Source organism: Stigmatopora argus, chromosome 5, assembly GCF_051989625.1.
Source record: "Stigmatopora argus isolate UIUO_Sarg chromosome 5, RoL_Sarg_1.0, whole genome shotgun sequence".
Classification (NCBI taxonomy): Eukaryota; Metazoa; Chordata; class Actinopteri; order Syngnathiformes; family Syngnathidae; genus Stigmatopora; species Stigmatopora argus.
In genome coordinates this window covers 7,489,451-7,516,509 of record NC_135391.1, presented here as the reverse complement: position 1 = coordinate 7,516,509, position 27,059 = coordinate 7,489,451, and the positions used below count along the sequence as shown (strand labels likewise).

At 38.1% G+C, this 27,059-nt stretch overlaps 5 protein-coding genes across 10 annotated transcripts; 3 read left to right on the top strand and 2 right to left on the bottom strand.

Annotated features, from left to right (window-relative positions):
- The first annotated feature begins 132 nt into the window (after positions 1 to 132).
- Positions 133 to 20,622, top strand: noxa1 (NADPH oxidase activator 1). Of its 5 annotated transcripts, XR_013300439.1 has the most exons (22): positions 133 to 723; positions 895 to 1,077; positions 1,187 to 1,269; positions 1,810 to 1,918; positions 2,019 to 2,135; positions 2,771 to 2,878; positions 2,989 to 3,048; positions 3,140 to 3,177; positions 3,974 to 4,112; positions 4,176 to 4,244; positions 4,627 to 4,714; positions 5,040 to 5,152; positions 5,255 to 5,415; positions 5,513 to 5,621; positions 5,880 to 6,003; positions 12,768 to 13,094; positions 14,979 to 15,063; positions 15,312 to 15,557; positions 15,659 to 15,884; positions 15,998 to 16,190; positions 16,679 to 16,949; positions 20,561 to 20,622. XR_013300439.1 is itself a non-coding variant. In XM_077601734.1 (16 exons), the coding sequence occupies exons 1-16, from the start codon at positions 535 to 537 to the stop codon at positions 6,519 to 6,521; spliced, it is 1,701 nt and encodes a 566-aa protein (XP_077457860.1). In that variant the 5' UTR covers positions 133 to 534; the 3' UTR covers positions 6,522 to 8,373. The 5 variants fall into 5 exon arrangements, 2 of the variants coding, with proteins under 2 accessions (XP_077457860.1, XP_077457859.1); XR_013300438.1 differs by lacking the exon at positions 20,561 to 20,622 and having other exon boundaries at positions 16,679 to 17,682; XR_013300440.1 differs by lacking the exons at positions 14,979 to 15,063; positions 20,561 to 20,622 and having other exon boundaries at positions 16,679 to 17,682.
- stxbp1b (syntaxin binding protein 1b) lies at positions 7,097 to 14,619 on the bottom strand. Its single transcript, XM_077601731.1, has 19 exons — positions 14,405 to 14,619; positions 13,143 to 13,192; positions 12,974 to 13,055; positions 12,137 to 12,213; positions 11,959 to 12,037; positions 11,782 to 11,885; positions 11,377 to 11,525; positions 11,089 to 11,173; positions 10,512 to 10,642; positions 9,874 to 9,981; positions 9,720 to 9,780; positions 9,566 to 9,631; positions 9,382 to 9,462; positions 9,173 to 9,311; positions 8,981 to 9,090; positions 8,805 to 8,906; positions 8,375 to 8,460; positions 8,051 to 8,208; positions 7,097 to 7,976 (listed from the first exon to the last, which is right to left on the bottom strand). Exons 1-19 carry the CDS (start codon positions 14,601 to 14,603, stop codon positions 7,867 to 7,869), a joined length of 1,977 nt encoding a protein of 658 aa, XP_077457857.1. The 5' UTR covers positions 14,604 to 14,619; the 3' UTR covers positions 7,097 to 7,866.
- Positions 15,196 to 24,298, bottom strand: top3b (DNA topoisomerase III beta). 2 transcript variants are annotated; one of them, XM_077601730.1, is made up of 18 exons: positions 24,105 to 24,295; positions 20,946 to 21,077; positions 20,511 to 20,617; positions 20,355 to 20,429; positions 20,005 to 20,198; positions 19,734 to 19,890; positions 19,547 to 19,660; positions 19,316 to 19,406; positions 18,354 to 18,508; positions 18,153 to 18,258; positions 17,742 to 17,888; positions 17,447 to 17,620; positions 17,123 to 17,251; positions 16,852 to 17,001; positions 16,676 to 16,776; positions 15,977 to 16,178; positions 15,634 to 15,821; positions 15,196 to 15,549 (listed from the first exon to the last, which is right to left on the bottom strand). In XM_077601730.1, the coding sequence occupies exons 1-18, from the start codon at positions 24,172 to 24,174 to the stop codon at positions 15,271 to 15,273; spliced, it is 2,571 nt and encodes an 856-aa protein (XP_077457856.1). In that variant the 5' UTR covers positions 24,175 to 24,295; the 3' UTR covers positions 15,196 to 15,270. The 2 variants fall into 2 exon arrangements, with proteins under 2 accessions (XP_077457856.1, XP_077457855.1); XM_077601729.1 differs by having other exon boundaries at positions 16,676 to 17,001; positions 24,105 to 24,298.
- On the top strand, positions 21,567 to 23,333 carry LOC144075003 (uncharacterized). The gene is made up of 3 exons (XM_077601737.1): positions 21,567 to 22,038; positions 22,176 to 22,351; positions 22,945 to 23,333. Exons 1-3 carry the CDS (start codon positions 21,874 to 21,876, stop codon positions 23,171 to 23,173), a joined length of 570 nt encoding a protein of 189 aa, XP_077457863.1. The 5' UTR covers positions 21,567 to 21,873; the 3' UTR covers positions 23,174 to 23,333.
- Positions 24,299 to 25,028: 730 nt separating the features above from the next.
- Positions 25,029 to 26,959, top strand: sdf2l1 (stromal cell-derived factor 2-like 1). The gene is made up of 3 exons (XM_077599895.1): positions 25,029 to 25,290; positions 25,681 to 25,877; positions 26,112 to 26,959. Exons 1-3 carry the CDS (start codon positions 25,116 to 25,118, stop codon positions 26,400 to 26,402), a joined length of 663 nt encoding a protein of 220 aa, XP_077456021.1. The 5' UTR covers positions 25,029 to 25,115; the 3' UTR covers positions 26,403 to 26,959.
- Positions 26,960 to 27,059: the final 100 nt, after the last annotated feature.

Sequence of the window (27,059 nt, the reverse complement as noted above, 5' to 3'; positions counted from 1 at the left end):
TTTCAATATATTTTTGCTTTACATTACAATGACCAGGGCTACCAAACACAAAACCAGTTACTTGTAGCAGAGTAACTAACTAATAAAGGGCACCTTTAGTTAGTGTGCTAGTACAGGCTGAAGACTGTTACATCATTCTGGCTAACTCCTAATCTGCAAGCAACAATGAGTCAGAAAGAAAAAAAGTAAAAATGGGCTTTGACGAATGAGGCATGGAAGTTATGTTATCCTATTGGGGCACAACATTATTTACTTGCACTTCTAAAATGAACAGCAATTATCACAGAATTTATTACCTGTTATAAAATAAATCTCTGCTCTAAAATGTCGTTGAAATAAAGACAATCCCAACTGATTAACTAGATGAAGTTTCCTTCCTTGTTCCTTCCCAAATGTCACTCTTTTGTCCCAATTCTATATAGTGGCGCCTCAAAGTTAAAAATGGTAACCATGGCAACGGCAACAAAACATCACGATTAAAATGCAGATGGTCGAGATGAACGGGTTTTATTCACTCTATTCGTTATTTGTGTTATGTGGACAGGTGAAGCCCAAAATTTCTTTTCCTCTGCAGGTGCTTACAGAGGAATGTGGTTAAATCACTTCCTTGTGGGCGGAGACTCACAGGTGTGTAAACCTATTTCAGTAAGTCTCACTTCCCTGTTTTTCCTTCACAAAGCAGTACAAACTGTTTATTTCCAAGTCAGCTCTTCACGTCAAAAGGTAAAAGTCTATTTGTTAAATGAAATTATTTTTGATTAGTGCGTTTAGCGTTCATTCAAGAGCGAACATTTCAATGGAGGAAAGTGGAGAAAAAAATGTTTTCAATTCAGATTGCAATGATTGGGGTTTCTGTTACCCAAATGATTTTCACCAACTTTTTTTCTTTTTCAGGCAGAAAAAATGCTTTATACAGATTTTCTGCACTTATGGAACGAATCTGTCAATGCAATGGATAAAAAGGACTGGCAAGGAGCTCTGGAAAAGTTGGAGAAAATCACTGAACCATCTTCCTGTACGCTCTTCAATGCTGCATCAGCACACTTGTGTCTGGGACAGCTGGACTATGCCCTTCAGGTGATCCCAACACACCCCTTTGCAGTCGCAGGGGGGCAACATGGGGATTCAATTATGGATTGTATGCATTGATATTTTTTTTGATAGATGAGTAAATCTCATCTTTCAGGCTTTGGATCTCACAATTGTCAAGGATCAACGTCTCTCAGTTGCGTTCTTCCAGAGAGCAGCAGTAATGATGCAACTTGACAGGTGATTGAAAGATTCCACTTCCTATTCACTTTGTTAATAGTTTTTCCTTTTATTTTCCACAACTGGAAACTGCGACAATAAACATTTAATGATAAACTCCTGATGATGAACTCCCTTCAAAAAAATCTTGCAAATACATAAAAATATTTCTGTGTCTTGGAGACCTGATTCCAGACAGAAGAAAGGCCTATTTTATAGTATATAACCATGCCAAGAAAAATGTCAATGGGTAACCTTGGAATGTTTTTATGCTTTTAATTGGCTCGCTCATAAAAAACTTTCATTGAATGTAAACTTTTGAGGTGGTTTCTGAGGGTGGATGTTACTTGTAAATTGTTTCGAAAAATGTCACCCTGCCATTACTCCTTCTGTTTGATTTTATACAAACAGACAAATCAAACTCATTTGCCAAATGTGTGTTGTCTCACAAAGTGCCTAGTGATTGATTTTTCCCACATTAGCAGGAAAATGATCGATCATTTCTAATTTCATTAATTCTTTAAAGCTTTATTCCGTCTTTAATGTTTTTTTTTCTTGCAGATTGGACGAGGCTCTGTCTGACTGTGTCTGGGCCCAGAAGCACTTGCGAGGAAATGCTGTCATTGATTATCGGCAACTTGGGCTCCGTTATAAGCTCTACAGCTGGCAGGTGTGAAACTGGCTGTTTTTATAACAAAAAAATGTGCAATTTAGGCATCTATAAAGTTAGCCGCAAATTCAGGTATCCAATCTTTTCAAATCTCTTCTAGCTGTTACACAATGCTGCCGCTGTGTACTGCCGAATGAACCAGTGGGAGCAGGCCAGGGATGTTCTCATGTCAGAAAATCATGGGGGGAATTTGGAGATGGCCTTGGACAGTGTCCTGGTGAGTGACAGTTATTTTCACTTCAAATTGTAGATGACAATATTTTTGGGGACTATAAATCACAGTTTTTATTTTCACAATTTGGCGGATGTTGACAAATAATATTCTGCCATTAAGTCAAATGGAATAATAAATGGAACACTAATTGAAGAAATAATTAGCAAACAACATATACATTGAAAATCATTTCCATACCTTGTTCCGCAATGCATCCTGGGAGGCATAAGGTGACTGTTTGTGGGTCTGTTGTTGGGTAATTTGTTATTGCACGGTTACTATATGTGCAACCTGTTAAACAGGTAAATGAATCTTAACAGCTGGACCCTGTGCAAGTGGAGGCGTACGCTGACATTTTAAAATTATTGCTGTGCTAACAAGGAATTTTTTTATGGCACCATTCTCATTTTAAAGCATCGTTCGTTGCTTGTCGCTCCCACCCAAAACACCTACCGTCACAAAGAATGCTCTTATTTTGAAGAGGTCGACACGACGTTGAAAGATTGACAGGGTGACACCCAAAATATAGGGCCCAAATTTAGATAGGTGTCCAAATTCGCCTCCCAGATTGTTTGCTAACCTAAAAAGGGCAATTTTCCATTTTCGTGAGTAAAGGTTGTTTTCCTCTGAACACGCAGAGAAAAGAAATGATTGCGCCTCTCTTCGTACCTGAAGGTGTGGTGTTTCGTCCCAGGAAAAAAGATGTGGAACAGCTCAAGCAGAGAGACTTCTTGGGAAAAGCAAAGGTTTGCAGAAATGCAGGGGAAAAAAGGATTTATCCTTGATGTAGAGCAAAAACATTTGAGTTTGACTTTTTAACAAAATGTTAAAATTTTATTTTGCTTGCTACCTGAAGGTGATTTCCTCCATTATTCCAAATGACGATCATGGGGGATTTGAGCCGCTCAGGTTACAGGTAAGAGTGGACATATTCATTTCATTTCTTTGTTGCTTTTGTTAGAAATGTCACCCAGTCTCATCAGTGACTGTAATTATGCCCTTTGTAGAAACCTGGTTACTATCAGCCCAAAGTGGAAGGTGCTGAGTGAGTACTCCGACTCTTGAAATAAAATTCCATTTTACCGTATGAACCCAAGCTTTGGGGAGATTCACTATGAGCTATTGGCTATGAGCCCTTACAAGCACTTATTGTACAGTGTATTATGTAATTTAAACTTTCTGTGGGTGTTGCCAGCTATTCAAAAGTTGACTTTTCCTCGATGAATATCATGAAAACCCTTTTTAGGGCAAGTGATAGTTTTTGGTCATTTAAAAAAACAACTGAAATATGATAAATTAGTATTGTGTATTTTTGGAATGAGTTCAATGGGTGCCCTTTAAAGCAAGGGTGTCAGACTCAGGCCGCTTTAACGTCAACTTGATTTCACGCGGGCCGTATTTAGATTTTTTTTAATAAATTGATTAAAAGCCCTGAATATTCCGTTTTTATAGATTCAAAACAATGTTTATTTTAGCTTTTTTTAAATATATTTTTAGATTTTACATAATGATTTTTGAACTAAAAACACAGAAAAAATTGATTAAAAAATTACAATTATTGATTTAAAAATGGGAAAATCAGGAAATGTAATATACATCTATACTCTTCATTTTAATTTGATCCTAAAACAGAAAGTCGGCACTCATGATTTACTTTCCCAGGCCACACAAATTGATGCGGCTGGCCAAATTTGGCCCCCGGGCCGCCACTTTGACACATGTGCTTTAAAGGATAGCAACGATTCAGAATTAGGTTAAGAAATAAACTATGCCAGCACTTTTTAAATATGTCGTACATTAAAGTGAAATGTTTATTTTCACATCTCATTACTGCATAACAGGATGTCTCGCTACATGTGTATGACGGTCCCTTACATGGCTCGAGGCCCGGGCCACCTGACAGTGCCGGGAGGTGCAAAGGTGTTTTTATTTGAAGATCAGGACAAGGATGGGATGGCAACAGTCATATATGATGGACAGGTAAGAGGGAGAAATGGACAATAGGAAATTGTCTGTTGCTGATTTGAAATCTTTTGTTTTCAGAGAGGACTTGTTCCAATGTCTCTGTTAAAGCCGCTGGATAACAAGATGACCAAAGGCAAAGATGGGAATGTAAGTCATTTAGGTACTAACAATACACAATGTTTTTGTGGCAGGTCTATGCTAATTCATTGCCAGTCCCACACAGAAATAATCTCTTCTGGATTCTGGATCAGGGTACTAAGCATCAAAGAAAAGACAACACTGAAATTTATAGTACATAAATTGTAACCTATCCTTCTGAAAAGATACAAAGGTCGTGAACATAATCACACAAAAGTTAAGATGGCAAAGGCGGCCAAAAAGTTTGGTTCAAAGGGCAAGAAAAAAAGGATAAAACCTACAAGGTCATGAGGAATGAGTAGAAATATAGCTTGGTTGAAGGAAATATAGTGAGAGTAATTTTCTTGTTGGTTGAAAACAACTTTTGTACTTTGCCTGTTTTATTTTACAGACACTTCCATCTGGGATTCCACTCCCTCCAGGACTCAAACCACCCACTCGGCCACATACTAAGCCTAGTGTGGCTCCGCCTACTTATGGTAAAATTAGAATTAAGGTGTTTTCTGCTTGTGCTTGCTTAGCTTTCTATTGTGTTGATTTTAGAAGGAACAATGAAGCAGTTTACACATCTTAATGAGCAACATACTAAAATACAACTCTAATATACTTTTTTTTTTAAACAGAATGTAATTCATTCATTTATCCGATGTTCAGAAGTTAAAAATGCTTCATATTGTTTGTAAAGTGCTTGAAAAGGTTTACCATCTAATACAGTCTTTTAGGATATGTATCAACTCTAATTAGCTTTCATTTAATAACTGTTGTAATAGTAAGCATTTTCACTACAGCCGTGAATTTATGCAGGGGCAAAATTGCCTTCCGAGACACCACCCCCATCCTACTCAAGTGCCACCCACACTCAACTGCCAAGCCCAGTGCCCCAAACGTACGCGGCTCCTCCATTAGCCAGAAATGAGGTAAGCTGTCCCTCAATGACAACATTTTTCTGCTAGGCAAACCGTGACGTTTGTGGCATACTTTAATGGAATTGGCTCCTCTTCTTCCATTTTTTTCTTCAGCATTTCAACCCAGTCGAAGAAGAAGAAACAGACTATGTGACTGTAAAAGTTCACTACACGTACAGTATGGCAATGTCAGTACCTTCAAATGCATCATACAATGAACTGAAGGAAGAAATCGCTCAACAGTTGGACCAGCCGGCATCTTCTTTACGCCTCAGGTCAGGTCTATTCTGTCTAGATAATCCGTTTTCCCCCCTTATGTTCATCTCTTTCTCTCTCTCACAATATTTAAACATCTACCCTTTCTCTTATCAGACATAAGAAGCAGGGTTCTCGAGCCCTGGTGCCGCTTGAATGGGAATTAGATGTAGGAAGGACCATACAAGAGATCTCAGAGGCTGGCAAAACCACTCTGTGGTGCCGGGTGAGGATTCTAACACAATTACATGTTTAGTTTTGTTTCAAACTTTTTAATTACAGAAAGTATATGATTATATGGACTTAGGGGTGTGTATTGCCTCATTTGTATCACCATTCGCTGGTCACGTTTCAATCCCGATTATAATCCTAAACAAAATCTGTAGCCCTTTGTGGAATCGCTTGGACACCTCAGAATTAGATAAATTAAGTAGGTGATTCAAAATCATACACAAGTCAAACAATTAACATCTTTGTATTTCAGATGGAAGATTCCCTGAAAAAACATACTATCATCTACCAAATGGTGGCACTATATGACTATTCTGCTCAGGGTCCAGAGGATTTGGAGTTCAGCGAAGGGGACACCATTGACATCCTGAGTGAAGGTAGCGCAACATCATTTTTTTCTATCATTTTATGGATAAGAGTTTCTAGACAGGACAGATCCTATTTTCCTTAAAAAAATTGAAGCATTTTTGTTGGAACATTCATCCAGAAGACATAACAAAAATTTAGATAATACCAAATAAATCCATCAGATGCTGTAATACCAGCACCAAAACACAATTCCAGCGGAACCTTGGCGGGTGTGTGCTCTAATCTGTGTTGACAAACAGAAAACATTAGGCGGGTGCTAGTCAAGTTCTTTCACACAAAACTCAACTACGTATATGTACGTAAAGACAGTTGACATACCTGATTGGTTAGTTCAAATGACTTAAAAAGAGCACGTCACAAGATCTTAGAACGCTTTATAATTTTTCATTGTTATGTTTCTCTTTCTTTTTTCTGAATAGTGAACGAGGAATGGCTGGAGGGACACTGTGCGGGGAATATAGGCATTTTTCCCAGCAGCTTTGCCATGAGGGAAACTGAAAACATATTGCAGAATTCTCAGTTTTGAATTTTACATTGCGCTTATAAAAGTATCCATTCTTCATTTCATATTTGTGAAATATGGTATACTCATTTTGTTGGAACCTAAATGATTAACAGTTGTTAAAGCTGTTGAAAATATTGGCTGACGCCATGTGGCAGAGAATTGATATACCTATAATTTGTGTGATGATCTGATACTGGTAAATAATGAAAATTAGACAGCAATTTAAAAAAATATATATTTCTGTCATACCTATATGTTACAGTACAGGTAAATAATCTGACTTTTCTGTTTCTACATACAAAGGGGTACGCTTTTCTCTATCGTGTCCAGGCAACTAAATTTTCAATAGTTGGACTAAAGTTGTAATTTAGCCTAATTAAGTTAGTTGTGTTACCTGGGTTTTGATTTAAAACCACTATGGTCATACTCGTCCATTTTAGTCTTTCATCTGCAGAAGAAAACAGGCATGATTGATCCAGTAAAAAAATACATATATATCCCCGCTGCCACCTAATCTCAGTAGTTTAAACAAAAAAATGTTTAAAACATTTAGTATGCACATCAAATGAGTCATTTGAAATAATGAAAGCTTTAACTGTGGTCTGAAGTTTTATTTTTAATCCTTTTTGTACTCCCAACACAAACACCATAAGAGCTAGAAGGAAAAAAACGACGACACTATGCACCTTCACATTCAATTTCCTACATGCATGCATGCATATAAATAATGTACTTTGTTGACACTTTCAACAGTGCTAAGAATATTCCAAGGAATGGTCGAACAGATAAAAACATGGGAAACGACGTATATCACTTCACAAAAGCAAAGCCCTACATAAGCCTGTTCCAATAAATAAATAAATAAACATCAGATGAGTATCTAAGTATCAAAATACATTGCCGTACAAACAAATATGAATTCTAAATCAACATAACATTTAACTGGCTTCCATTTCAGTCTTACAACTGTTTTGTCAACATCTCGTAATTTCATAAAACATCGAGTAGATAAAATAAGAATTCCCTATTATTTGACCCTCTTAATTTCTACAGCTAAACTATTTCACATAGAGAAATGAACATATACACAATCAATACAATTTTACAAATAAGTACAACCCTGCGCAATAAACATTAACCAAACAAAATTGACCATAGTCATTGACAGAAAAAAAGTGAGCGAGTGCTTTATATGAAATAAGAGTATAAATTCGAGTAGAATCATGTGAACGGATTTTTTAGGTCAGTAAAGTGGTTGCAGGAAATTGGTGTTTACCTAAAGAAAAAAAACCAAATCGTCAATTCAAGATGCATTCAGGCGCATCCACATACAGTCCACAAACGAAAGAGCAATTAATTTTGCGTATCACTGTGCTGACTCCTGCTCGGTGATTTCAGGTTCTGCATTGGGGTCCAGGAAATCGGGGTGTTGTAGCTCCTTCAGATATTTGGGAGGCGTAAGGATGTGAGTAGAGCCTGCGCAAGAACCCAAAATTAACACAATTTCTGCTCCATTATTTAATGCATCTGTAAGCCTATAAAAAACGTACCAATGAGGGCCTCCCATTTGCCATTGGCTTGCGTGACCTCATACACACAACGCATCTCACTGTAGGCCATGCCGCCAATAATGAAGACAATAACCCTTGGTCCAGTCTTCACCTCCGTGGGTCCTCGGTTTTTGTGCCAGTTACCATAGCGGGCGCTACTGTATTAAAAAAAAACAAAAAGGGAAATGACAATGAACAAACTTCTGGTGGACATACTAGTAACCAAAAAAGGTCATTGTTGTGTAACAGAAAACAATGATTTGTGCTATGTTCATATATTCCTTATGCAACAATTAGAAATAAAGAGTGCTGTGATATGCTCACCTTGTCGGAGCGCTGGCTTTGGCTGATACTTGTCTTTGAGAAATGTATGGGTATTGCTTCACGTCCAGTTTATCCTCAATGGCATCCTGTTGGAATGCAAATTGGATTAGGCATCTTGATTTGTGTGGGTCGCATTCAAGGACATTGACAATAAGAAATTGAGAATGTGAAATGGCATTGCAAAATGATTCAGCGTTAATGTTGTCATGATACAAACATTTTCAACTGGATTTAAAACTATTTTTTAGATCTTTTTTTTCATATGATATAATATGCAAAAATATATTCTTAGCATTACTATCAAGAGTAGCAACAAGAAATTTACCCCTGATCTGTGCTAGTGTAAAAACAGTAAAAACAAATGAATTTAAAAAATGGGTTTATGTTCATATAAAAATTTGAGGAAAAAAACATTTGGCTGTCAACGCACCTCAATGAGGTCTTTGACAAGTGGCGTCCATCTTGACAGTTGGTAGGTGTGCTCACTGATTCGCTCTTTCCGGTCTGGCTTTTTGGTTTTCTTGGCAGTCCCCTGAAATGGAATTGTTATGTCACAATTACCAATTTGTGCATCCAATGAGGTTAGAATCCAATTTTCAGCCTTACCTCGGAGACGATCGGCACCCCCATGTGCGCCATGTTGGAAATGATATCACTGTCCTCCGGTGGGATGCTGGCATGCTGGAGCAACTTACACAAGTTTTCTTCGGTCACACCTGACACACGCACACACACTCCGCTTTAGAGGATGTAATATGGATTCAAAAGGATATCCAAGTGAAAAATAAGTGCACTGACCATTCTTGAGGAAGATATAAAGCAGTATGATGCGGATCTTGTCGGCGACACTGACGTTGGTATCCAGTAAAATGGGTACAATAAGCCTCATGGGATCTTTGATTTTCTCGCCCTCTGCATCGGTGCCCATCGCTAGGTCCTGTATTCAAAGAGGAAGCAGATTTCTTCACCTCTTTGCGTCTATTTATTTCATTAAAAGTGCCTGTTACCTGCTCCACGCGGCAGAGTTTGTCAACGGTGCCTTGGTAGCGGTTCATACAATCTTCAGCCAGGTGAAGATGAGTTGAATACTGACAAGATGAGGGTATTTTTGTGGATGAGTTTGGCAGTTTATCGTAGTAACTGCTTTGAGGGAGGGAAATTGTGAACTAAGAATGCGTGTGCTCGTCTTACTTTGCTTAGTTCTTTTTGATACTGAGGCATTTTCTTTAGCATTTGAGACAGTTCCTTCATTGTGGTCTGAAAGACAGAAGGGTGATTCACGATTTAAATTCACTTTTTACATCCTTGTTGGGCAGGAAAGTCGTTTGGATGTTTTGCCCATTACCTTTTCTCCTGTGTTCATCTTTTTGCTGGCTGAAAATTCTTTGAGAGAACGAGTCACAGCCCTAAATCGAGTCAAAGTATTGAGGATAGTAATATTTGATTAAGTTTGAGTTTTGGGAGGTGTAGATAGGGTAGTATACTTTGTAAGGGCTTACGTTGAAACTTCAGCAATGTGTTTGTGCCTCAGACTCAACCACAAGTCATCGTCCTCATCCAATATGACGTCTTTTATTCTAGTTTCCCCCATTCCACTGGTCTCAAACCTGAGAGGGAAAAGTTTACCCTAGCAGCACTGACCGCTGCTTTGGAATTATTCGATTTTGATATCTACATCACTTTATTTCAAATGGTCAGACAGGTGTGAAAGTGGTGGCCCGGGGGCTAGATCTGGCCCGCCACATGACTTTGTGCGGCCCGCCAAAGTAAATTGTGTGTGTTGACTTAACATTTTTTTAAAATTAAATAATATATTTCTATTTTCCTATTGTTTTTAATCAAAAAAAGGATATTTAAAATTCTAAAAATGAAATACATAAGAGTTCAACAGAAAAAATAATTTCTCCACTTGTCTTAATGTGAATGAAAATATTTTTTTCATAAAATGTCCTTTTTGTAAATGGAAAAAAACGATTAAAAGACAAAAAAGTGATGTTTTTTTCCCCCCCAAAAATTGAAATCTTCACTTTTACTTATTATGACTAATTTTGGGGTGTTGCTTATTAACATGGAAAAAAATGGTGGAAAATTGAGGTGACCTTGTTAGTGAATATTGTGTGGCAACGATATACAGTACTTGTAGACGTCATTTTCAATGCCGAGCAGGTCGTAGGCCATTGCCTGAAGAGTGAGCTCGTGTAGAAGAGGTGACACAGGATCGAATCCTCTGTCCAGGATGATTAGTTGACTACGGCTCTTGTCTGGTCCCTGGAGAAAATCAGGACAGAGGAAAAAAAAAAACTTTAAACATTATGCAGAGACTTTGCTTCCTTATGCGTCTAAATTCATATTAAATGTGTGTAATCAGCGTGCCTTTTGAAAAGTGTAGGTATCTTAAATATCCTAATATTTTGATTCCCACATAGGAAGACATTGGCGATCCCATAGCATTCTTTTTTTTGAAGTAGTGTTCTAAGGATTAGGGTTAACGACAGATTAGTCTGTAAGAACCTTATAACGGCCTGGTCTTTTTCAAACATCATGCGGATGTACAAAGGGAAATTTCCGCTTGTTTTGTCCAAATTGTATCATTTATTGCTCTAAAAAAATGATGCAATTTAAATGACTGTATGTACCCGGGAGGTAGAATGCATGTCATTTATTGAAGTCAAATTGGGTTGTATATTTATTTTTCTTTGATTAATATTTCCCACCTCCCCCATGGTGGGGTCGTCAGCTTTGTAGCCATCTAGCTTGTCTTGCAGCATTTGGGCCAGAACTGCACAGTCTTTGTACTCCCTGAATAACACAAAAAATAACACATGTACAAAATGTTGTATAAAAATTCCACTTATAAAGCAAGACTAAAATCAATTCTAATCTAATATCAAAGCCAGAATTAATTTTGACCACAACTATAAACGTATTCTTCAACAACAAATGACCTGACATCGAATGGCCAATTGCATTGTGTGTTTTTTTAATTTAATTTATTGTCTCACCCTCTGTATCGGATTCCAGGATATTCTTTTAGCGTAGCACATAAGGTGGCAATCTGTTCAGCACAAGCTTCAAGCATGTTGTTTTTCACATCTGCTTTGAAGGGACTGTAGAAGTCCTGAAAGGCATCTACTTTGTCCAGGGAGAAGACCTGTACCCAAGACATACATGCTTAAACCAACTGTTATTTGATGCTCATTAACACTCGTGTTTTCTCTCTATATTTATGCAAATATTTTTTTTCATTTTTTGGGGACAATTCAGCCCTCAGGTTAATGGATAGGCACTGTATCAAAATGAGAAACCATGCCAGTAAAAAAATGGAATGGTTGAATAACTGTTGTTGTGGTCAAATGCAAAGACAAAATTATAGACTTCTTCAGCCATTCATAGAAATATGTACTTACTTGAGATTCGTAGGGCAGAAAGGCGACATGAATCTCCGTCAAGGCCTTCATGGCTTTGGAGGCGCGAGAGTTGGTCAACAGACCAAACAGGGAATCTGGAATCGCTGTTAAGAAAAGAAAAAAACGCTTTTAAATTTTTTTTAAAAAAATGATTGTAATTTATTTTGTGTTACTCACCATCGGTGAAGAACACATGGGCCGCTCGGTACCTTGGAGAACTCGGGTCTCGGAAGTCGTCAATCAGACCTTCAACAGACTGTCAACAGAGAACGATAAAATGTGTAAAAGCGGAGTTTCCACTGGCATCTCCTATATGATGAAGATATTTGTATAGATAGCAGCAATTTCTCCTCACTTCATCTGAGGGTGTTATCAGATAAATGGCTTCCATGCTAGGCAGAGGTTCCCTTCGCTTGGCAATGTCCTCGACAACTGTGAAAAGAAACATACTTTTCAGCCTTCTATCAGTCGTGAATTGACATTAGAGGTGATCTGAGCCCACCTTAGATGCATATCATAATGACTAGCCACATTTGCCTGCTAATGACCACTTTGGTTTGCAGGCCACATTCATGCCAACTCGATCCGTTTATTTTTTTGGCCATAAAAGATAACTTAGTGGCACTGAAAGATGAGCATCCACAGCCAGGTTAAGTGAATTGGACCTCTATCCTAGTCATTTTAGGGTCCTGTAAATTTGAGATCATTTCCTATTATTCTTATTATTTTTGCCCATTTCCAGGTTACTTCCTATTGGTTTTGGGGCACGTTTTTAATTTAAATTTTTTTTTTACATTTATTTATATAAATATATATTTCTATTAATTAATTTATTTATTTATCACCTATTTATTTATGTCTAAAATGTATTTTCCTGTATTCTCACCCTCTTGCTACTGTGATAATGAAATTTCCCGAATACGGGATGAATAAAGTTATCTAATCTAATCTAATCTAGAATTTTAACGTTCCTTGTTTACTCGTAGGCTGCCGTTGACGGCACGGTTTGGACTGAAAGAACTAATATGACTGCGGATAAGAAATTGAGCTAAGTGTAATAGTGCACGCACTCAACACAGAACTCACAAAATTTTAGTGTGGAAAAAAAAGCATTAATTCTGTATGTACTGCATGGATAAGCATATATAACAAGCATTTGTAGTGTTTCAGACGGATTTGCAGTGTTACTTACTGGTGATTCCCTCTGACATGATGTCTGTCATTTTACAACAGGAAGAAATCATCCTCATGCTCAGTTTGTCGACCACCAGAACCTACAAACGATGGAGACGCAAGTCTTCATACCATGAAAGGTAAGGCTTAAACAAGCAGAATTGAAAAGGAAAGTGACGGGCGCTTACTTTCCATTTTGCTTTTTCTCTTGCTTTCTTGATCACACCGTTCATTATCTCTGTGAAGTGAGAAAGACTGTTTATTTGTTGTAAAACAAGAAGAAGAAAGGACGAATGTATTTTTAATGATATTTTTCTCCGCTAGATGAAATGTAGTTTTGGGTGGGTGGTAATAATACTATTCCGATCAGCTCATTTTTTGCACGGGTGGTTCAAATGGGAAAGAAAAATGGGATTCCACCCAAAAAGTTGATTGGAAAATAATGCATCAGAGAAAAAATATTAATGATAATTAATGGATCCACCTCTAGTTTCAGCCCATTATTCTACCTGGAAAATTGTTGAATAACCATTAAAAAAATTGATGGATTTGGGTGTTATGTAAATTTATTAGGGAGTTGAATTGAACTATTTTAAGAATTAACATTTAATTTGAAGTCTAATAGGCTTGTAAGTATTCCCTAAAATACGTTCTGTGCTAGTGGTGCCAAAATTCCAAATGGGGTCTCAATGTTGACTCAAAAAGTGGACTTAAACAATCATTGGGCAGTAAAGAAATTGAACTTGAACCAAAAAGCAAACAATAATAATGATAAAATCAAATCGCGCTGAGGTGGGTGGATGGGCAAGCCTGACATGGCGTGTCCCAGTTTCTATCACTGGGATTTAGCAATCCAGTCTGTCCTCCGTGGAGGGTAAACGCAATCCCTGCCTCTAATCTGCTTCAAATCCGCTTAGCCCGTGCAACTCTTCTCATCGTAATTTCAGGGCAGTTCTGTATCATCTCACACAACATCACAGGAAAACATCAATCCTCATTGAGACATAAATGCACACATAACTCCTTAAAATACTAATTGCAGACTTCCCTTTGTGTGTGTGTGTGTGTGTGTGTGTGTTTGTTTGTATGTGTGTGTGTGGGGGTGAGGCTTTTTAAATGATGACTGTCATTACCAAAACAAGTTTTATTACACGTTTTAGCCTAATAAAATTCACAATAAATAAATAACCAAACGTATTTTGATAAAGCATTATTTAGAGAACTATATTAAAATATAGATGCTATTGGAAACATTTTGATCTATTTTCCAGCATTTTTAAACAGGCGAATATGCAAAATAAAATGAAAATTGAAATATCATTGAAGACTAATACTATGATTTATTGTGTTTTTATACTTTAGCTTCTGATGATATGTAATAGAAAGCATTTGCACATTGAAAATTGAACAAATGAGTAAGAAAGATCAATAATATTGAAATATTTCTTACTTTCGCTAACAAGTGCCTTTAGTCCAAAAGGTGCCATGTTTGAGTCCTGGTGCGCTTTCTTTCCTCTTTCTGCTTGACGGCGCTTTTCCAAAATAAATAAATAAATAAAAACACCGGGCACTTCAGTGAGTGACGTAAGACAGACAGACGTCACATTCAGCGCTGATTCGTAATCGTACGTTATCGTCGCCGCCTTCATGGATGTGGCAGCACTTCACGAGTATGAATAGAACCTTATTTGCTGTTTAGTTTAAAAATACAATTAATAAAAAACACAGAATGTTGAAACAATAAAGTTGAAAATTTGATGTTGCTGCTGTTTTTTAACAGCAGCCCCAACTTCTTAAATCTTCTGGTGTGATACGAGTTGTCACCACTAGAGGGCGACATATGACAGAAAACAGAAGAGTGATGGGGTCTCGTTCATTCAGCCTCTTCTCCTTATGCTCAAGAGTTGCGGGGTGCTGGAGCATACCACAGCCAAGCAATTGCACGTTATATACTGTTTCATATGATTATGGAAACTGTCACATGTTTAATCACAGTAATGTTTTTTGTTTTGTTTTTTGTGTAGTCCAAGTCCACAGTCAACTCTAAAATGGAGTATGCTACCATGGCCCTAAAAAGTTTCAATCTTGACCATCTGACAAGAACCTGAGGTCAGTTCAAATCTATGCCTCGTCTGAACTTTAGCATTTTTCCAACGCTACGCTTTTCTTGTGGGTCAGAAATCCTGAAACAAAAGTTGGACACCTTACATCAATTTGCCCAACTTAAAATGAACACAAATGTAATTTCATCAAGTTTATTTAATTGTAGTAAAGGTCGAGATAAAACCAGCATATCCAAAAAGGTCATCCAGTCCACTAAACAAAGTACGCTGCTAACTCAGCCATTTTGTCTTTAGGCCTTTTGGGAGGTCCGCGGCGTCCCCGTCCTCGCCCTCGTCCTCGTCTGGCGCCTCCACCTCTGTGCATGGGGTGCCTCATGGCAGCATGTTTGAGCTCCACCAGATCCTGGAAGAGCGAATCGCAGAAAACGCAGCCCGTGTGTTGCGTTTCACCGTCCGGCAGCGGGGTGCGAGCTTTATTGAAATCTACTGTGACCAGGGGCGCGTCGCACGCCTCGCAATTCTCTTGGGCGACCTGAGCAAGTAAGAAACACACACTAATGAATTGTGGACTCGCCAATGAACCGTCACTCTACGTTCAATTAACCAAAAGTCTTACCTGCACTCTATGTGCATGTTCAAAGAAATGAACAACCACGTTGCATCTGTTGCAAGACATTTTCCATTTGGGCCCCGAAGTTGGATCCAGCACCAAAACGCCACTGTCACACTCCACGCATTGTCCAATGCCTAAAGAGTTGAGCGAGTGCTGACAGGAAGGATGGGTGCATTCATTGCAACCTACATCTAGAAGAAGAATGCAGAATATTTGAAATCACAGGATTTAAATATACACAGTAAATGCAACAGGTCAGAACCATTTGATAAAATCTCAATTATACTTTTTTTTTTTTTTCTACAAAGCCTTTTTGTCATATTGCACGATTCTAAATCCATCTTACTCTTTTTTGTGTCCCTGAAAGGTGGGTTGCTGTAGCAGTACGGGCACAGCGGGTAACTTTTCCCTCGGGTGCCTGAGGTCCACAGTACAAGTTCAAAGTCATCCAGTGGACAGCGAAGTTCCTTGTACAGTTTGATGGCTCCATTTTGGGGTAAACTATAGGTCTCATCGCAGTGGGAGCAGTGAAGCCGGCTGGGTTTGGCCTGCACGTTAAGGTAGGAATGTCAAAAGTTTACACACAAACATAAAACATGTTACAATAATTATACCCCTGGAGAAAATGTTCTTTTTTTGTATTGGACAGAATTGATTCATCTGATCAATGGGCTTTAAATATTGGAAATATGACTCACTTCTATTTTTTTTTGGTCTGGCGAAAGGCTTTTAAGTACTTGACAATGACCAGAAAATAACTAATTCATAACGGACAAATCCCAGCCAGTCAATGACGATTGAAGCTACTTTATATTCATTTTTTTCTTCAACCAGGGCAGGGACACGTGTATCTAGTAATTTGGCTTTTCTGATTCATTGTATTTCAAATGGAGGATTTAGTTGGAGTAAAGTTTGGACTTTTCATTTGTCAACTTTAAGAGAAATCTAATGCGTGGTGCAAAAAGTGTGCAAATAATCATTCCAAAAAACTTTTACTCACTAATCCAATCATATTCAAATATTTTAATAGCCTCCCTTTGCTTACCAGAATGAATTTCATGAACCGGCGACACTTTCCGCAACGCGACATTGGCTTTCCTGAATCGGCAATTGGCGAAAAAGACACTTCCATCAAGTCATCCATTCCTGTGAATCCAGAGCACCATCTTATCCATTCAGAAAAGGGGTTTGTCTGCAAGGCATGGCTGTAAGTCAACTCACCACAGATGGAATCCACAAAATAATGGAACTTCTTCTTGAAGATTTCCAATGCATGTTGGAGTACTTCCTGGAAGTGGGCCTTGCCAAGTGCAATTAAGGTCAGTTGTTTTTCCACCGCACTGCGAATGCTGGGTAGGACCAGTTCTGCATCTGTGATAGAGACAAAATATAGAATAGAGATTCAGAGCAAAGAAAAGCATATGGCGGTCTATAGAATCACTTTTGGAAAATATTAAACAAGGCATGGAGAAAGTTTGACATAATCCGAGACCTATCTTGTAGTAGCCGTGGACCAGGACAATGCCCAGGTTTGTAGGCTTCAATTTGCGTCCATTCTCAACGGTCACGTAGTTCCTTTGACAGACGTTGTTGATGTGGACTGGGATGCTAGCATCTGTACCTGTGGGAGAAAAGGACTTTGAGTTATTAATAGTACACCATTTTGGGGAGGTGTTTTCCCCTCAGCACTGGAAAAAAAATGCATTTTTTTTAGAACTATCACAAAAAATGTGGATGTTACCATTTTTGGGGGACCCAGGCACAAATATTATTAAAATACTAATATTTATAGTAGACACTGAGTGCTGAAAAGTACCAATGCCGTGTTTCTCCATAAGAGTGATGAGTTCGGCTTCGGTCAAGTAGTCTGGAGGACCCGTCTGCTTTTCCAGCAGCTTGATCTCTTCTACCGTGAAAACGTCACCACTTTCACAGACAGGTAGTGCTTCTTCGAGAGGGATGCCCTGCCATGGCATAAAAGTTGTGTAACCTAAGGAAAAAATGGATAGGTGAGCCTAATAAACGCTTTCCAACTAAAAATAAACACATCGACGAAGCAGGGAAGAGTCGAGCTGTCGGTAGTAAAAAGTTGTTTTTACTGAAAGATTTACCGGGGGAGATGAGTGTTTTCCCACTACACGAGAATTCTTCAGTGCCAATGTTGAAGACAATAGTTGTCTGGAGGTACTTGCAGTCCGGGCTGACAGTAGCTATGAAATGTTGTGTTATGTATTCATAAAGGCGCCAGCCGTCGCTTCCTGTGGAGAGCAGAGAAACCGTTCAAAGTTGAAAACGACCTGAGCTGCGCCAAAAAACGGATTGAATTTGGTTTGGAACCAAATAACACTCTGTTCAGTCACTTAACATTTTTTCAAGAATTGACTGTCAATCTAGCAAGTATAAATTATTGAATAGACACTGAGGGAGTCTGAATGGTCATTGAAGGGTGAATATTTACAGGAATTTGACATATACATATATTGGAATATTTTTACATATCAAATCTTAGCTCTTAGACGGACCCAATTCTATTTCTGAAGCAGCACGCATGGGAGTTATAGGTGGATGATCCCCAGCATCAACTCCTTTCTTGGGTTGGTTTATTCCAGCCGAGAGGAGATTTTTAACCTAGTGATTAAACGGACAAGTTTGGGGTGCGTATTAGGATCACAATGCAGCAATTGGGCCATTTGACTTTAATAACTCATAACTTGCGCTCTCACCTCCTCTCCCCACCAACGACTGTTGATTTGCTGTTTCAGTGTTCCCTTTAGGTCAAAGTTTTCGGGATAGTGCGTCGTTTCTGTCCGAGGATAGCTAATGTAGCCCTGAGTGTACAAACGCTCAGCAATCTGCATGGTATGCTGAGGACCCATACCTGGGAACAAAAAAAAAGCAGATCCAAATGCTTTCATTACCGTATTTTCAAGACTAATGCTCACATTTTTTTGCTACTTTAGCTGCGAATTATATCATCATTTTTAGTATAATATTTGTTCTTCCTCTCTGAAAAGATATCATCTCTCCAAAATTGTCTCATACTTCACTGCTAACATTCTTTTTTTTCTATTTATTGTCCATTTTTAGGCTGGTGTGAGACAGAAAAATAGGATAATTTGGGGAGATGTTCCTGAGGTTCAATGTAAATACAGTTTTAAAAAAACGGACGTTAATAATAGTGAATTTAGTTATTTGTAGCTTGGATTGCAAAGATTGATTTTGAATGTGAAATGTTGATCATGTAGATCACATGTGTCAAAATGGTGGCCCGGGGGCCAAATCTGGCCCGCCGCATCGTTTTGTGTGGCCCGAGAAAGTAAATGATGATTGCCAACTTTTTGTTTTATGATGAAATTCAAATGAAGTTTGTAGATTATTTCCTATGTTTCCTCATTTTAAATCAATAATTGCAAACAATTTGTACTAATTTGAATGTCCAAAAATGATCTATCGATTAGCACAATCGAGAAAGCTGTCAATTTATTAATCGATTAATTTTGGCAGCCTAGTTGGAAGACATAACGGCCCTCCGGATGTAATCGAAACTACCATGTGGCCCGCGACAAAAAATGAGTTTGACACCCGTGATGTAGATTCTGGATATTTTGTTCTAAAGTAGCCCAACTACCAAAAATAGACATTTAACACAAGGAATATCTAAAACATTTTTTTAAAACTATCATACCTAGGGAAGAGCTTGCCACTCTCAACATCTCTACAGTGTTTAAAGCCAGTGGTCTCTGCTTGGCCTTCTCCTTCTTTGTCACTGACTCCACCTGGATTCAAAGTACAAATTATAGAGTTTTCAAATGTTCTAACCTCATAACAAGTCGAGCTTTGTTCTCTAGTGAGAACATTGGCAAACCAAAGACAGCAACTCATATTATACTTATACAGACGACTACTTTATACTTGCCAGAGCTTCCTTGGATGTCTTGACCAGGTTGACAAACATTTGTCCCACCTCCTTGTCGAAGACCTTAACCCGATTCCAATCAAGGGTCAGTGGGTTGTCCTTTCCTTTAAACACCTGAGCAAAAATGAAACCACCTGAGTACACCACTAAAACCCTTGTTGGTATCAAAGGTGTCTGTGTTATTCACTTTTGCTTGTATAACCCAGTAGTTCTCCGGTTTAAAGGACTGGATTTTGTCATGACGTTCCACGCAGAAGCCGAGAGTTGGGGTCTGGCACGGTCCAAATGATATCAGAGTCGAGTCCAGATTTCCATACTTTCCTTGGAAATATTTGGTTTGGAAGCTGAGAGTAAGGTGACATGCAGATTGAAGAAATAGGAGTAAAAAGATATGTAACGTTGCTGTGATATGTTGAGATGGAGGGACAGAAAATGAGGTGGGACGGAAGACAATGTACCGAGTGAAGGCGCAGCCAATACGTAAATCCAGTTCTTGGCGCGCATCCACCGAAAGGGCTTCGTTGCGGTTGGGCGTTCCCAGGGTATTCATTGCCTTCCAGATATCGGTATCAGTTATGGAGCTAAATTTGGCACGATAAACTGTTTGCTCGTGAAGCGCCGACTTCATCATTGGTTGGACAGCATCGAGGACCTGGACGTAAAAAAAAACAAAAACAAAACATTCTCATAAGGTTAATTAGTTAGTGAATGACAAATGGCAATGTTTACTAATGGAAGGAGTTCCCTACTTTGTGACCATTAGCAACATTGAAATAAGAATACAAAAATGTTAAGATGTTTGTCTGACCTCAAAACAGATGTTCTCGCCTTCTTTATCACAGTCCAACCATAAAACCAAGTAGTCACAGCCTCTGGCCTCCATCTGACAAAATGAGAATAGGCAAAGGATCAAAGATACAAATCGAGAGAAGTACTCAGCCAGACGCATTCATATTGGACATACTTGGAGGAATTTCACCATGTTGAGTTTGGGGTTGACTTCTTTTTTTTCAGTTGGAGCTTGGCTAAACAGTTCGGCGGGGTCCACCTTATCCCAGTTGTTGTACTTTGCTTGAAAAAAAAAAGTATTATTTTCAGTGGATTTTATCATTACAAATTGAGCATTGTCATTCTTGTGAATCGCATGCTTGATAATAATTGAGCAGACTATATTATTTCATACCCTGCCCGGTATGTTTGTATGAACAGTAAAGTGATGTTCCCTTTACATGCTCTTAAACTCTAAAATGTTATTGAAAGCTATAATGAATACGTTTTTATTACATTGTGAATGGGCCATTACAAAAACACGATGAAACCATTAGTAATAAAACAAAAAACAGGCATCGCTTTGAAGAAGTCAATGGGTTATCAAGTCACATTTTCAAATAATACCCACCAATAAAATCCAAACTCATCACATGTCCACAAACAGAAGTCATTTTGTATTGTACTGTTTGGCCCTGGAAGCTGCCAGTGAATTCGTGCACGGAGCATGATGCGTTCAGACCCTTGCGACTTGTACAACTTCCTAAAAACAGAAAAGGGAAAATTCAAAACAAAACCACTAGAAGTCTATGGATCATTGAATGATTTTATATCTTTTTTTATGCATGCATATCTATTTGGTTGGTTGTATGTAACGAAAACCAGTGTTTCAAAAAGGGCATAAAATGTATCAAAAAATCATGACAAATAGCTTTAATATAGCGACAATTTTAAATGGGGAATTAAGCCTGTCCTCAATTGCTACTTATTTTTTTAAATTACTTTTAAAAATTGGAATTTTTAAAGTAAGGTGACATGCAGAAGTGAGTCTTAAAGACAAAAGTATGAGCACTTTCTGAGAGCCCTTAGGCAAATAATTTCATTCAAAAAATGCCCAAAATATGAATAAATAAATTAAATAAATTCCAATTCAATTGTGTATTCAGACAACAAATTTGATCTTAAGTGAGGGAGCATATGGCTAAGTGATTCTAACAAATACAAATACTACAACAAGTACAATCTATTGGCCAAATTTTAAGAGTTTATAAATATATGAATGCATACATATGCACAAAATGACAACATCATCTTCATTATGATGAATCAAGGCTCTTTTATAGTTTTTGAAAATACATTTCCCTCTCCAGGAATAAAAAGTGCTTTCATTTGCCACATTGTGACATCCACTGTGAATAAAATTCTTCCCTCAAGGTTGAATATTAATTGATAAGGGACGTGAATGTAAAATCATGAGCAATCCACGTCCCCTCATCAACATTTTGTACCTACCGATGACGATTGAGAAATGCATTTTAAAATTCATCTGACCTGCGAGCATGTACAAACACACGGGGATAAAAAGGGCCACATCAAGAATGGTCGCCAAAAGTCTTGCCAAAGGATGCAGTGAAGACCAAAGACGGAAAAAAAGAACTAAATTGCACAATCTTAATCTAAACTCTCCCGTCCTACCCTTGAAAAATCTAATGGCAAGGATTCAGGTAAGTGGCATTTACAATTTATCGTGTTGACGACTAACAGTGTTAGTAGTAATCTGTAAATACAATATGGAATTATGGCAAACTATCCCTAAGAAATAAATACGAAATCCTATGTTATTTTTTATGTGTATGTCCAGCTGCTGCGTGTATTTTTGCTGAGCTTTCTAGCTGTCCATCAGTGCCTGACTATGACACTACAAAGCCAATGTCTGGATGATTCCATCTGTACGTACAATTTTGAGGATTACTACAGCCAGATGGGTAACTTGCCCAACCGCATCAATGAGCGCAGTATCGCCCCCTGGGATTATATGTGAGTATTTCTTTGCATGAAATAAGTAGATATGGGCTGCACGACTGAAACGCTTGATGATGATGATCTGAAATTTGTCTTTAAATTCTTTCCAAAGCTTTCTTTCGTTATAGCATCAGGGTTAACGATCACATCGACTTTGCAGAAGTAATCACGTCGCTTTTGAAGTTCACATTTTGCAATGACGTTCACTGTGGGCGAACAGAAAACTGTTTTTGCCTCATTTAAAATCACAGAGAAAAAAATCCAGATGTCAAATGCGGATTCCTTTTAAGACAGCTCCTCAACATTATCATCCACTGGTCCTTTTTTACTCTCTCCCTTAATCAATAGAGGGCACTCGTTGTTACTAAGGCAGGTTAATGAGACTTAAATCTTTGGCTTGCCCACTGATGGTTAGTAAGATTGAGAAAAGAGGCCGGATAAGTGTGCAGCATATTCTGCATTTTAAATGTAAATAACACTATCGTTCATTATCACATGGTCACCCAAAAATTAATTGTACAGCCCTAGTGTGTGTATATATACACAACTGTGTACAGTATGTATATGTGCATGCTCACTACTTTTTCTGGTCATACTCTGCTCCTTAGAAAAAACATAGACTTGAACCGGATACCTCAGGTGATAAGCGAAGCCAGTTGCCACACCAGCCACTCCTGCAGGGGTCTCGACAATACTTTTGGTCTCGAGACCATCCCCGTAGCCCTGAGAATGCCCGTCCTTAAGAAGAACCCCAGCTGTTTTCCGACGGCAAGCTACTCCTTGGAGTTTGAACTCATCAACATCGCTTGTATATGCGCTATTGCCAGACACAGCTGAACGTGGCGGTCGATGACATTGTCATCTCCTGTTAATGTTAACTGTGACACATGTTACTGATGAAAGGACTCGGGAGGGGATTACAAAGATGGAATTCATATTCCGACAGTCTAACTGTGTGCATTGCTTAGTGTCAGAAATAAAAGAGTCAAATAAACTACAGGTGGGGTTATTTTATTGCCGGTAATAAATCGCAATGGATTCTGATTCCGCAATGTCAAATTTTCAATATATTATCATTTTGATGTAATCATAGTTTGATTGCATAAGAAAATGCTGGTTATGTCCTCTTGACATTTAAAAAAATATTTTAAACCTTCATTCACTGATTTAGATACACAATCCAATTTTAACTGAATGATCACGTTTTAGTTCCAATAATGACTATAGATGTTCTACAATAGTGCAAAAAAGTTGACAAATTCCATTATTTTTAATTATAAATGCTGATTTTTTGGGGGGGGATCAGCAACTTTGATGCATTGAAGAAGAACACCCGATTTCTAGAAGATAATTGAAGGTCATGAGAAATGTCTAGAATCTATTATTTTGGGAAAAGGAAGATCTAACTTAACAGTGATTAGTTTCACTTCTGAACTATTACTTAGTCCATCGTTTTTTTTTTATATAAATAAAAACTGGATTCCTGGTCCAACACCCAATGATTTATGAATGAAAATGATACAAAGAGAGATTTTCTCGACTAAAGTAAGAATGCATTTGGACATAAATCCTTCTGATTCTTTATGTTAATACAGCAATACATGTGCAAATGCATGCATAAAAATAATCGATTGTTCAAATTAGCGTCTTAGATTGTGCAAAACATTGAAATCTGCTGGTATGTTTACAACTTGAAAGTACACGGAAAGGAACATAAATGTGGATTGAATGAGTATCTGTAGAGATTAAATGATTTATCGGTACAGACCTTTAGAGAGAATTTTGGCTATTGACTGAGCCAGAGAAGGTTTTTCCGCCACCATCAGAACGGTCCTCATTTTCAAGTGTTTTGCATTAATTGAAAAAAAAAATACAAAAAGTAGTTGCTGTATCTTCCTGGTCACTCTGTTCAGCCTCTTCTTCTGTTTAAACTAGTATTTGACCATTTTTCAAAAATGCAATACTCCCATCTACTGGGCTGGCTAGTATGAACCCGAACAATCGCGATTTTGTGTACAGTTTATGGGTTTCAGGGACATTATTATTCCTATTGTTTTGAACAAAACACCATATGGTCTATAAATAACAATAAAACTATCAATAATAATTTCCCTTCCATAGTTACCCCATGATTGTTTACAAACAACAATTTAACGTTAAATCGATAAAGATCTTTAAAAAAACAACCCAGCAATATTTATTTTTTAACCTGGAGTATGTTCCAAAAACTCGGGTGTTTTTATATAAAGCTTATATTCATAAAGAGGAGCACTGTATATATTGTACTTAAGATTAAGTGTCAAAGATATAATAAATATTGGACTAGATGCGTAAAACCTGTGTCGTGAAGTAACTGTCGGGCATGTTGCATCGGAGGACTTCTCTAATGTGCCCTACTGCTGTGTAGTATAGTTGATTTTTACCACTGGAATACTCTTGGCTTGCTGAAGTCAAGACATGTTTAAAAATGATGTGTTTATGAGAAATATATTTAATTGGCTATGATTCAGACTAGTTGTTGAATGTTTAAAATGCAGTAAATTGACCGCAGCCAAACCATTTGATGCAAAATGGCCGACGATTAACGATGGTGACCAGTCATCTGACAGGGCGCATCATGCATCTAGATTCATAGCCATGATATTCATCATGCGTGACGCCTTTCTTCCGTATTGTTGCATGTAACGCTGTGATTGGCCAAAATTAGGGATGAGATTCCACACTAAGGGTCGCTCACGCTTCCTGGCATACAAGCGACACAGAGCAATACAACTGAATCATGATGGAGATAAGATGCTCATATCTCGTCGAATCATTGGTCTTTCTTCTGTTTTGGTTAAAATGCGAGGGGAAGGAGACAGAGTTTAAAGACGTCACTTGCGGTTCATTGATAAAACTCTTGAACACTAGGCATAGCGTTCGTCTACATTCCCACGATGTCAAATATGGCTCAGGTAGGCTAAATGTTTCTATTAATTGAGGTGAATTTAAAAAAATAATCATATAATATCTAAATCATTTTTTTAATCATGATATATGCTATCTGGCAATTAAAGATAACATGGTGGGCACTAGTAGGATGGCGGCAGGTGATTTTATTTTGTATGTATTAAATAAATAACTACGTCCACAATCTAGGCATGTTTTGATCTATCTAGTCTCACGACTGAAGGTTGGGATTTATAGTTAGGAGAGGGCTAGGAATACTGGAAAAGTGAAGATAACCCTGACTCTGCAAAAACCTGAAGAAAATATGATGCCTGTCTTATAATTGCCATCAGCATGTTTCATTCGCTTCTGAATTTCAAAATAAAAGACATTTATCGTGTGGCTGTATTTGTCAGGGAGTGGACAGCAATCTGTGACAGGAGTGGAAAGCGCCGATGATGGTAACAGTTACTGGCAGATACGAGGAAAGCCCGACCATCCCTGTCGACGTGGAACAGCGATTAAGTGTGGTCAGGCTATACGATTCACACACCAGAAGACCGGTCGCAACCTTCACACACACCACTTCAACTCCCCGTTGTCTAATCATCAGGTAAGCAATGTTCATTTTATAGGCTCAGGAAGTTTTGCTTGTATTTTTTTACAGTGCTAAAACTGTCCCCTTGGGATGCAAAGATGCACCGTAATGAGATCCCTGGGTAATTCATAAGTGTGCCCAGTGAGAAACTGTCAAACCAGATAAAAGGATACCATAGATGAAAACAGTTGTTCCAATGGAAAAATTCCCCAAAATTGCTGTACAATTTACCAGCTTGTTCTATTACAGGAGGTCAGTGCATTTGGAGAAAATGGCGAGGGCGACGACTTGGACGTTTGGAAAGTGGAGTGTGATGGTATCCACTGGGAGCGTGATGATGAAGTCCGAATCAAACATGTAGGTACCAATGTTTTTCTGAGCGTGACGGGCGAGCAGTACGGCCCCCCCATTCGTGGTCAAAGGGAAGTGCACGGCATGCACTCGCCGAACCAGCATAACTGGTGGCAGGTTATGGAAGGCGTATTCATCCAGCCGAGCCAGGATCCCTTCCATCACTCTGCCCATCACACTGAACTCTGAAATCAAATCCGCTCATCACAAAACTTGTCCATGGCTGTGCTTTGGTAAATTATTTCATCAGAGTTATGATTTGGTCCCTTTTTTTCCCTGTGTTTGCATTTTTATAAGTTAGGAGTGATGTATGGTGGCAACATTTTGATATTAAATCATATTTCAAATATTTTCAAAATAGTGGGGCTTTAAGTTTATTTTGGGTTACGTCTGTTTGGCTCATCCAAGTTTGTTCCGCAATGTCTGGGGTTTGGGTGTGTTCTTTGAAAAAAAAAAACGGACTTTGGGCAGTCTTTTTCCATCTTTGGTTATCCAAATATTGCTAACTTGCAATTCCGTTAACATTAGTCAGGATAACCCCCAACAACACACTTGTCAAAGGAGAAAGGAAACTATTGTACTGTAATTGGTATTTAACCTTGGTCAATATTGACTAATGTATACAAATTTAATTCAGAAACCTGAGAACTAGAAAGAGTAAATGGTGTGAAACACTGGTAATAAACTGTTGTTTGTTATAGAAAAACTGTACTTGTTTGTACATTTTAAATAAAACCTAAAACTGGTTTCTGCCAGTCTTATATTTTTCCTCCCCCAAAATGCTTATTCCATATTGGATAATGCAGTATCCAATCACAAAATATTTATTTTGGTAGATAAAGTCCA